The sequence below is a fragment of the Protomyctophum bolini genome, assembly GCF_963924005.1.
Source record: "Protomyctophum bolini genome assembly, chromosome: 21".
Classification (NCBI taxonomy): Eukaryota; Metazoa; Chordata; class Actinopteri; order Myctophiformes; family Myctophidae; genus Protomyctophum; species Protomyctophum bolini.
The window spans coordinates 14,558,100-14,568,972 of record NC_137882.1 but is presented as its reverse complement, the minus strand read 5'-3'; the positions used below and the strand labels follow the sequence as shown (position 1 = coordinate 14,568,972).

General features: G+C 43.6%; 1 protein-coding gene across 5 annotated transcripts; it reads right to left on the bottom strand.

The window, feature by feature from the left end:
- Positions 1-273: 273 nt before the first annotated feature.
- Positions 274-9,807, bottom strand: nsun6 (NOP2/Sun RNA methyltransferase 6). Of its 5 annotated transcripts, none has more exons than XM_080793691.1 (12): positions 9,674-9,807; positions 8,516-8,615; positions 8,194-8,349; positions 7,616-7,713; positions 6,115-6,239; positions 5,806-5,959; positions 5,203-5,284; positions 4,578-4,697; positions 4,265-4,409; positions 3,767-3,912; positions 2,505-2,630; positions 274-1,679 (listed from the first exon to the last, which is right to left on the bottom strand). In XM_080793691.1, the coding sequence occupies exons 2-12, from the start codon at positions 8,609-8,611 to the stop codon at positions 1,491-1,493; spliced, it is 1,437 nt and encodes a 478-aa protein (XP_080649817.1). In that variant the 5' UTR covers positions 8,612-8,615; positions 9,674-9,807; the 3' UTR covers positions 274-1,490. The 5 variants fall into 5 exon arrangements, with proteins under 5 accessions (XP_080649817.1, XP_080649820.1, XP_080649819.1 ...); XM_080793694.1 differs by having other exon boundaries at positions 6,133-6,239; XM_080793693.1 differs by having other exon boundaries at positions 7,616-7,710.
- Between the last annotated feature and the right edge of the window lie 1,066 nt (positions 9,808-10,873).

The window sequence follows — 10,873 nt, the reverse complement described above, 5'->3', positions numbered from 1 at the left end:
ATGTGGCCCGCGGGCCTGAGGTTGAGTATCACTGGCCTAATCTATAGGCTGCTATATACAGGAGATTGATTCCTGTGCCATAATTCACTCTCTACATTGAAAGAATTAGTGATGGATGGGCTGCCTGGTAGCTCAGCCAGCTTGTTCACTGACTGACCGCCGAGTCCTGTCTTGGCTTGCACGTCTCTCCTCTCTCTCTCTACCCTCGGTATATCTGGATAAAGCAGAAAATGCTTCAAAATATGTCGGACAGAAACTTTATTTTTTTTAATGCATGCCCCTACTTGCTCATTCTAGTGTCACTCAAAAAGCATTAAAAGTAGCAGACCCACAAGCTCGACACTGCCACTTTTCTAGCTTGTAGATCTACTTTGGCCATTTTACAATTTGAATCCTGAAAAGTTACAGTTTTGGACATATAATAATGATCTTTAAAAATGTTTTATTATTTTTGTATGTTTAAACACCAACATTTGAATAATAAAGTGTTTTGCACAGTCAAATTTTACTATATTGTAGACAGGAAATGCAGAAAAATCACACAACCAAATGGCACATCAATTTAAAGACTTCCAACCGAAATCCCACAGAAAATACAACCCCCATTTAAATGTGGCAACGATTTAACTGCACTGATGCAGAGAGAGAGAGTACTTAGACAACAGCATCATTTTCATCTTACAATAGCCCCAGTTGTCCTGGTCCACTAAGCCACTAGTAAAAGGCAGTAAATAGTTAATACCCTGCGTGACCTCTTTCTGCTTGCTACTTCCTGATCCGCACACGCTCCCACAGCCAACAAATCCGCTGTCGCCATGGCAGCTGTCTGTGTCGTCATTGTTGGTATGACGACGCAAGCAATGCTGCATTCACTGATATCCATTGGCTCCCTGTCTCTACTTCTCTGTCCCTGGTGGGCTCTCCCTCTGCTTCTCTCTCTCCCCCCTCGATTATTTTACAGAGCGACGCCTGAAGCTCGGCCCGCGCCAATGATTTGTGATGCAAAGAAACCATCGCAATATGTTGCACGTTTCAACTTGTTGCATTGTGAATCATTGATGCGGACTGGGCTTTAGGGGAGAGTCGGAGCACTCGCGTCCTTGTGTCCGTCCCTCCGTTTGCCCTTCTGTCCCATTTGGGCAGGACTGGCGTCATCAATATGAGGCCATGATCAACGTGACATCAGAGTTCCACTGGGAAGCCACGCCGTTAATTAGACCCTGTCGTCTTGTGCTTCATGTTCAGTCACTGGGTGTTTATAAAGCTCATCATCCCCTATAAGGCTCACAGTTTGGGAGAGCAGCCGCAGAGAGGGAGACGTAAACAGCACTGCGAGTGTCTGATATCCACACTGTCCCCGTCTGAGCAGACGGACTGTCGTTCTGTAAACAACCTCGCTCCTCTCGGCGGTCCACCGTACGAGCCGGTTGGTGCAAACAATACCGCGTTGTATACAAACGGGGGATCGCATGTTCTGCAACGGTGTAGACTCAGCTCTTCAGGAATTTGGCGATGAAGAAGCCTATGGTGTCTCCATTAGCCTGGTCGGTGAGGGACCCTGAGGAGCCGTCTGGCTTTGTCTGGTCCCAGCTGAGCTCAGGACTGAACCTCTGGAGGAGTCGCAGCTGGTCTGGTGATAGGCCAGCGCCTAGCATGCCCTCTGATCCGATGTGAGGCTCCTGAGAGAGACAGAAAGTAAAGACAGACTGACATGAACCTCGTCGCTGTCGGGCGGAAACCTTGTATATATCTAAAACCGTTACAATCTGAAAAAATATATATTCCAATGGATCTATTGTTATTTTGTCCCAAGCGCTTGTTAAGATTTTTGTATTGGTTAAATATTCATAAGTCCAACAGAATTCTCACATTGTGTCACAACTCACAATGCTATGTGACGTGTTGCAAGCTTGTAGATCGACAATGTAATATAATATTTTCATACAAGGTTTCTGCCCGACACTCATGCCCGATTGCAAGATCTCCTCCGCCGTTCACTTCCTGTTTATTCAATCTGAGAACATGCCTGTATCTCGCCGTAACTCTATGATCTCGCCTCCTTTCTTCTCCTTGCCATTTTTGGCCAGACAGGCAATTTTCAACAGACTAACTAGGCAACAAATGGTTGCGCTGACAAAAAAGGAATTGCAGAAGCACAGACAAAACCTCCGTACTTATCAACGGAGAGAAAGCGAGAGAAGAAAATGTAGACTACATTTCAAGTTGTACAATTGGATTATTGGCGGGTGATAACTGGCCCAAGGAATAATAATCAGACGTTGAAGATTACAGAGAGAGTGTTTGAATGACAGAAATCCGTTCAGAATTACATGCGGTAATTAAGAGCATATCAGTATCAGGCATCCTGCACAGTGCACACTGTTACAAAGCATTTTTAACCCGGCCATCCAGGGCATCCCCAGTGGGTGCTCGCTGTCTCACGCCCATGTGGCAGTGAGTGAAAGGCAGGGAAATGAGTTCAAATATAATGTTATTTACAGTACCTGGGGTTGTAGAGAGAGGCAGGGGAATGCTTTGAGGGCCCAGGCTACCTGCTCTTCATTCTCTGCCAGAGTCACAGTGCAGGTACTGTACACCAGGACGCCGCCCCGCTTCAGCAGCTGCACGGCCTGCAATCATACATATCGCTGGCGTTAATCCTGCATGACAATGATATTTAATGTTATGGCTGTTTTTAGGGTGGACTTTCCCATTTAATCCGTTCATGAAACAGCCAAAGTGATGGGCTACGATAGTCCCACACTGCCATCTAGTGGCCACAGTGCCAATATCATGAAACATCCATTATATTCACAGTAGATGTTGATTGTGCACTAGTCTGACACCATTCCATTTCGGATGATATCACTACGTCATGTTGTAGTATTATTTTGTAGTCATCACTACAACCGATTTTTCTCAATAAAAGCTGCAGGCTACGAGAGCTTTTATTGTTATTCTTCCAGTTTGAGGGAAAAGGAAGTTCCGTTTGATTGTTCCTGCCTGATGACTACAAAACAATACTACAACATGACGTAGCGATATCATCCGTTCCAGACCGGTTCACACAGCACTTTTGCAACAGAGTGAGACCAGGCTTTCCTCCGAGGTGGAAAGCCTGGTGAGGCGAGGTTACTCGAGACGGACTGTTGACTAACATCAAGAGGGGACTGTTTCTCCTTTTTTGCCGATGGGTTCTCAGATTGATTGTGCACTGATGCTTCAAGCCACACGTGGCACCATTGAACATTAACCCATTAAGACATGGAACGCATCTCTGTCACCTTAGCTTTTAACCACTTTAACCCTTATTTTAACTCCCAATGTATGAATGAATGAACCATTGTAAAGCGCTTTGAGCACTTGGAAAAGCGCTATAAAAATGCAATTCATTATTATTATTATTATTATTATTTTAAACATTAGCTATTGGAAAAAAGCAGATCTACAAGCTCATAGTTTGTAGATCTGCTATTATTGAAAGATCGTGAAAACGTGTGCAAATCTTTGAATATATATATAGATATCTCATATCTTTCAGCTTCTGGGGGTCCCTGGAACAAGATATTTTAAGATAGAGAGTCGGCGGCCAAATATATATAATTTTGGGGGTCCTTGACATGAAAAGGTTTGAGCACCACTGACAGTTTTTTTCAGAAAACTGTTAGGATTCAGAAGACATTTGGTAGAATCTGCCTGGTCTTCAATCTGTGTTAACGGGATACGTCCGATGACGATATATTTGGTGTGCGGCTTCAAAACTCACAGCCTGAAACAGCTTGCGTTGCAGCGGCTGGTAGGAGCGGATCTCCTTCAGGCTCCAGGTGTTGGCCATGTTGGGCCTCTGGCCCAGACCACTGCAGGGAGCGTCCAGCAACACCCGGTCAAAACTCTCCGGGAGGAAGGGAGGTCCTGGAACACAATGATGCATGCTGTTATGTAAAGACCTGCGGAGGAAGGTAAATAAGTACATTTACTCAAGTGCTGTGTTTAAAGGTAGTGTAAGTGATTTTATTTGGTTAAAATAAGTGTATCTAAAGTGCTCTATATTGTGATAGTACTGTGTTTGTTCAGTAACAGGAGTCTCCATGTCTCTCCAGCTTTTTAGAGAACGCAGTCAGGATATAGATTAAACAAGTGGAATTTGATGACACAAAGAAATGAGCAGATAAAATTGGAAGTGTAACACTATAAAAATTAAGATCATAAAAAAAAAAATTCAGAGCAGAGGAGCCTACATGGAGTCCATGTTGACATTCTGTACCTTCAGTTTCCTGGGCTGGGTCACTGCTCACCGCCCGAGTGCTGTTAAAGCAATAAGCTTTGATACAGTGCAGACGCAACATCTGGGCGTTCTGACGAATGCGCTCCAACTTATTTTGGATCCTGTCCAGTGCCAACACTTCACCCTGTGTGATCGGGCAGGAAGAAACAAGCCAGGAGTCACAAAACAAGGCAGAAAAAGAGCAATGCAACAGCTCCACCTTCAGGTCAAATAGCAGCAATACATTATCTGCAGTCTACTCTGCAGAAACTTGGTGGAGCAAGACACCATCCAGACAACAAAAGAGGCTCACCTGATCGCCCATGAGGGCAGCGATGTGGCACGTCTTCCCCCCAGGAGCAGCACACATGTCTAGGATGCGTTCTCCAGGGCGAGGCCCCAGAACATGTCCCACCAATACAGATGGAAGGTTCTACAGTTAGAAAACACACTTTAAATACTGTATATCGAGTTGCAAGTAGGGTTGGGATCCTTAACGATTAACGGTCCAGTTGTTAACGGTTCCCTTTAATGATTCCTATAGGGGGTTCCAAATGGACCCTCATAGATCTGTAACTGAGACATACAGGTCTGTAACTCTGAATGTGCAAATGGAACCAAACACTTACGGGTCCCATTTGTACACTCTCAGAGTTATGGTGGTCCTTGAAATGATAAAGTTTTGAGAAACACCAGTATTGTAATTATATAGCAGACGTGAAGTCCACATATCCAGCTCTGACAGTGTGATAAGCCAGTTCCGAAAAACGGTTCCACAATGTGATTCTAGTTCCTCAACATTGTATCCGGTTCCGGATCCCAACCCTAGTTGTGAGGGGTCTGAGACGACACAAGTCTGGCCGTAGCATTGCTCTAGCAAGTCACAGAGTTTGTGCTTGAAACATTCCAAGAAGAAAAGGAAGAGAATAAATAAATACCTGAAGGAATGCCAAGCTAGGAAGTACTCCATCAAAGCAAGGACTTTGGTAGAGTGGTTCCACCATCCGAATGCCAACACCCCTGAAATACAAAGTTGTTCTGATGTAGCCAGCTGTTTGCAGCACCAGATAGAGGACAACCGTCTCCCTCCTCAGGACACACAGGTATTGTAGGAACCAAGAACCTTTCAGTAGTCAAATCAGGGCTCCAGCTAAAGGTACTGTAGGAAGTTTGTGCTCTAAACTCAAGGCTTACTATAGGGCTGCAACCAGGTGAGAGAGGCCAGCATGAAATTCCATAAACAAAAAGGCTCACACACTGAAAGGAAAAACTTTTTTTCCCTGTAAAGTCTCTGACAGAGTCAGAGTCTCTGTCATTTTATTTCACCATGGAACTTTTTGCATTTTTGTAAGTAAGGTTGGCCTCTAAAGAGCCTCAGTTTCAGTGTGTGAGCCTTTTTGTTGTCTATACACGAGCAAACAATCCATCTAAAACTGTCACAAAATGCATACAGCGTTTGACCTGAAATACAGTTTGCTTCATTTTCTTGCCGCCCTAATTATTATAATTTTTTGATATAGTGACCATAGTAGCCTACTTACTTGACGGGTTCATCTGCACAGAAGATTCTAGAGCGGTCCATTTCAGAAACTCCATTTCCCAGAAAAACCTTCTTTCCCTGAAAGGCCTTGGCTCCCCGTGTGCATTTTCCCTCCATGTCAGAGAAGACAGACACAACATCTCCGCACTTCATGACTGATGATAATAAAAAATTAAAAACACACCACAGGTAGGATTTAGGATACATCAAGCCAAGGCCACATCCAGACCACTGGGTATGTCTCAACAGATTAACAATAGAAATCTTAGTTCTTAAAGTAGTTCATCAAAAAGAAAATATACAATTTGACTTGTTTTCCTGCTCTTACACTTCGGTGTGGCGATGATCCCTGGAGCAAAGACGTGAGCACCTCTGAGAACCGCATTGCCACAGAGTGCCCCGACCACCACCTCAGACCTCAGCTGTGTCACTGGCCTGGGAGCAAAAAACAGTTCAAGTGACATATTATTGTCTCTCTGGGGGGCGCCAGTGGCCTAGTGGTTAAGGTGCATACCACATTCGCTCTAATGCAGCCTGACAGCGAGCCGCGTGTTTGATTCCAGAGCCCGACGACCCTTGCTAAGAGTCACTCGCAGTCTATCTCCCTGTTTCATGTCTATCTCAACTGTTACTATCCACATAAAGGCGGACATTTTAAAAATAAATCACACTTGTGTGGTTAAGTGAGGGACGCTCTTATCGCCATACAGTACATCATCATGGATCACATTCCGTAACCTGACGCTGCCAGATGAGGGCGGTATTGCGGAAACATATTCCCCAACACAACACTCATCTGGGATCTCTGACGGAGTTGAGCCCTGAGTCAGATCTGCTTCGTACCGAACCAATCAGCGTGAGCTAAAGGCGGGATGCGGATGTGACGGTATATAGACACGTCGATATGATTGGTTGTGTTTGCACGCCCACACGGTGATAGACAGACGCTCCCATCCAATCATCTACCATGTATCTTGAAAAAAAGGAACAGCCCCGTCATCGAATTTGCTTCCGCGATCCCAGATCCAAATAAGCTGTGAAACAAATTTGTGTAGCAAGCTTTTTGGATCTGGCAGCGTCAGGTTACACATTCCGTGCTCAGCCAATCAAATCATCACTATGTGGTACACACAAAGCTGGGCATAGGAGGGGCTAGCGCCACTCAAAAATAAAATAAACAGGTGGAAACCTCATACACTCCAAAACTGCCTTTTCATAAATCAATTTTTGTTTATTTTTAAGCAACAAAGTCGTATGCACACCTGATAGGCTCTGAGACGGGTGCGTAGGCAAGGCTCAATGTATTCCCAAGAAATGCACATAAGTGCACAAAGACCCACACACCGTCTGCACTTGCAATACGAACACTTCATTTTTCTGTTTATTTTTAAGCAAAAGTAGCAGATCTACAAGCTCAAAGCTTGTGGCTCGAGTTTGTGAATCTGCTACTTTTGGCGCTTTTGTGTGACACTGTCGTAAAAAATCAAGTAACGCGTTAATTTACCAAAACAAAAACACGCAAAAAGTTTGAATATGGAGATAAGAGGTTTCTGCCCGACAACAGAGATTCATATTCACACTTTGAATCGTTAACGAGACGGTATTTCAATGTCAGCGAGTGAACCCATACTGAATGTCTTATTATAGAGAGGATTTTCTATTTTTTCCCTGCAGGCCATAAATCGACATGTGGCTTGGCCTCAGATGCCTCCAGAACCATGGGAAGAGGAGTGATACTGGTGATTTGGGGCCCCATCTATAAAAGCGTCTTTCACATTTTGGCAGACATTCTGCAGGCATTCCTCGCATACCTCGGTCCGATGACAGGAAGGAGCAGCACATCTGGAATGCGTGGGTGAAGGAGAATCTTTGTGGAAACGTCCCCCGTTGTGGGACTGCACATCTGCTGCTGCAACAGAACAGAGGATTCTGAAAAGGCTAAAGGAGCGTTGTTGATGAATCTGATCAAAAGTTCCAGTGTGCTGTGGTTGGTCCGTCTGTCCAGTGTCCACAGTTCCAATTCTGTGTATTGTTGTGGAATCTGCTGTGCAACTTTTTTGGGGCCGTGCATAATTAACTTTCCAGTTGAATGTAAGGAATTGAATGAATGTAATGCCTCTGGGGGCTTGTTAGCAGGGGTTTTAGATTGTGGGCCTTATTTAGGGCGGGAACCCCTTTTGGTGTTAGCATTAGCTTTAGCTATTGAAAAATAGCAGATCTACAAGCTCATAGTGCCGAGTGGCACGCTACGAGCTTGTATGTCTGCTATTTTTGAAAAATCGACTGACATAGAAACATAGCTTTTTCAGAAAACTGTCAGGATGTAGAAGACATTTTTAGAATCTGATATCAGGTCAAAATGGCTTAAAGCCAAGGCACTGGGCTTTACCTGCATCAGCTCTTCGCCAAGTTTCTGCCTTATCTCCTCCAGAGAGGCTAGGTGAGTGCTGGCCCGTACACAGGTGTAAGATGGTGGGTGGGACAGGCACTCAAGAAGCTTCTGGAACCGCCGTTCAGCATCCACTTGTCCCACTGCTGACAACAACTGAAGTTCACACACACACACACACACACACACACACACACACACACACACACACACACACACACACACACACACACACACACACACACACACAAGTGTATAGTGTACTCGCACACACAAATAAATATTCGGTATATATATTATAGTGCTGTGAAGTGTATCGCACCTCATTGTTTAAGAAGACATTCTTGAGGTGATCATGGACTTCGGGCTGCAGGTGGATTTGTGGGAATACTGATTTCTTCATTTCTTCTGAGATCATTAATCTGCACAATAAAGGATTTAATCTAATTAATACAATGTAATTTGATAGACAGACAGACAGACATTTATGGTATACTATCTGCAGCTGCATTCTGCATCTAAGATGCAATGTCTCCATTGACAGCCCATTCAAGAAACGGAAATGTCCTACCTACCTATATGATTATGTTGTAGCACCTGTACAGAAAGCTTTGGTTATCCTCTTTGTCTCTGTCAAGTTTTTAAGTTATGCGCAACATTCTGTGTCAATATATTTGTGATTGTTTTTCTGTGTTTTAGTTTGGATGTGCTTGTTGTAAATCTGTTTCGAAATTGCAATATGCAGGAGGCAGCAGGACATTGAGATATTGAAGTGCTTGTGCTTTCAAACGTGAACACAGAAAGATTATCACTGCAGAGCGTATTATTGACTCAGGGCGTTCCACATTTTGTTGGCATAGGAGCCAGGGAAACAAACGCTTGGCAGATTGAAAGAGGATAATTCAAGCTTTCCCGTTTCCCTACAGCTGCAATGTTGGTGAGTTTAACGTAGTTGAATACAAGCAGATCGCAAAAGCAATTGGAATGAATGGGGAGTCAATGGAGGGTACTGCAACTCTAGATTCAGATCCCATTAAAAAAAGTACGATGAGGTACGCGATGACCAGACTGTACAGACTCGAGTCAGTACAGATCTGTACTATTTGCAAAATGTTAGTATTCAATCAATCCCATACACGCATGCTCATTCATTGAAGGAAATGTACATGTGCTGCTGTGAATGACAGCAGCACATGTAAAGAGAATCGCTGTCCCTGTGAAGCTCGCGGAAAGGGGGAAAGATCAGAGAATATATATTATTTCTTTCTTTTTTACTAAATAGTAAATACACGTCGTTTTCTGTCTTAACTTTAAACTGACAAGAGTTAACTCAGGTGACAGGTCGCACAGTCGCAGCAATTGAACATTGGGTATAGCCTTCTAAGTAATAAGTATAGTGCAGTGCTATACAAGTTGGAGTAATCTATGACTGTATAATAAATACATAACACATAGGGCTAGAACAGTACTCACTACTCACTCGAGTTGATTTCCAGGACGCTTTACCAGGCAAGACACAAGACAGCCATTTTATCCTCTATGATTGATTTTATCCTAATAGCCTACTCTATGATTTTATCGTTTGATCGCTCCATGCCTCCATCGCTCGTCACATTTCTTCCGGGTCTTCTAAGTGGGCGTGATTTTAACTGTCAGATCTCGCTGTTGATCTCGCGAGCGTGCAAATTATATAAAATAAGGACAGAATTTCTGTGATTGATGCTGCCTGGAAGTCAAGTACTGTAGGCCTAGTACAATTTTGAGGTATTTGTACTTGAGTATTTCCAATTTCCAATACTTTTACTTTTACTCCACCACATCTCAGAGGCAAATATTGTACTTTGATTATTATTATTGCAAAAGTATATACCAAAAGTTCAGCCCTACATTGCAGTATTGATACTTTTTCCACCGTTGGTATTTTCTGCATCGAAATGGCTTGCTTGATGTACCGTACTACCGGTAATTATTATACCGTATTTCAAACACATTATAGCCCAATCAGACCACTATACCAGTGGACATATATAATATGGCCATTTATGCTATTTAAAAAGCATGTTTCCTCCTGCCAGAAAGTGATTTCAAGCTTGGCAGCTCGCCTGTGGTTACACTGGTGGATGAATTAACTGGCTGAAACTCTTGTCACAGTGGAAAGGTTTTTCTCCCTTGTGGGTATACTGTAGGTGTATCTTCAGATTACCCAACTGGCTGAAACTCTTGTCACATTGTTTACAGAGAGCAGAGAACGGCCTCAAAGATTGCCGGAGTTCAGGTGCTTAAGAAAGCCAAGTCCATTTGTACGGACAACTATCCCATCCCCTCAGCTCTGAGTTCAAGCTGCTTCCCTCTGGCCTTCGCCTAGAATTTCCAGGGGCCAAAAGCAATAGGTATAAGTTCTCCTTTGTGCTTGTATAGCTATCCAGGCTCTAAATGCCCATAGGAGGAGGAGGTAACTTGTCACCTGACTCGCTTGTATGTATTTATACAACTGTTCTGAAAATGTTATGAATTACAATGTTACAATGATACCTTGAACTGCCATCCTGTTTTATTGTTGTTTATTGTTATGTGTACTAAGTGTCTTTTTACTGTGTTTTTGTGTTTCATGTTACCTGCCTGTGTTATGCCTTGCTGTAAACCAAATCGCCCCACAGGGACAAACAAATAAATGAACCTG

Bases quoted from the DNA above. Each gene is read 5' to 3' on its own strand.
- nsun6 (XM_080793691.1), bottom strand. From the start codon at position 8,611: ATGATCTCAGAAGAAATGAAGAAATCAGTATTCCCACAAATCCACCTG. The intron at 3,913-4,264 runs GTACAGAATGTC...ATTGTGTTCCAG, and splicing joins CCCAGCCCAGGAAACTGAAG to GACCTCCCTTCCTCCCGGAG. The intron at 1,680-2,504 runs GTACTGTAAATA...TGTCTCTCTCAG, and splicing joins GCCTCTCTCTACAACCCCAG to GAGCCTCACATCGGATCAGA.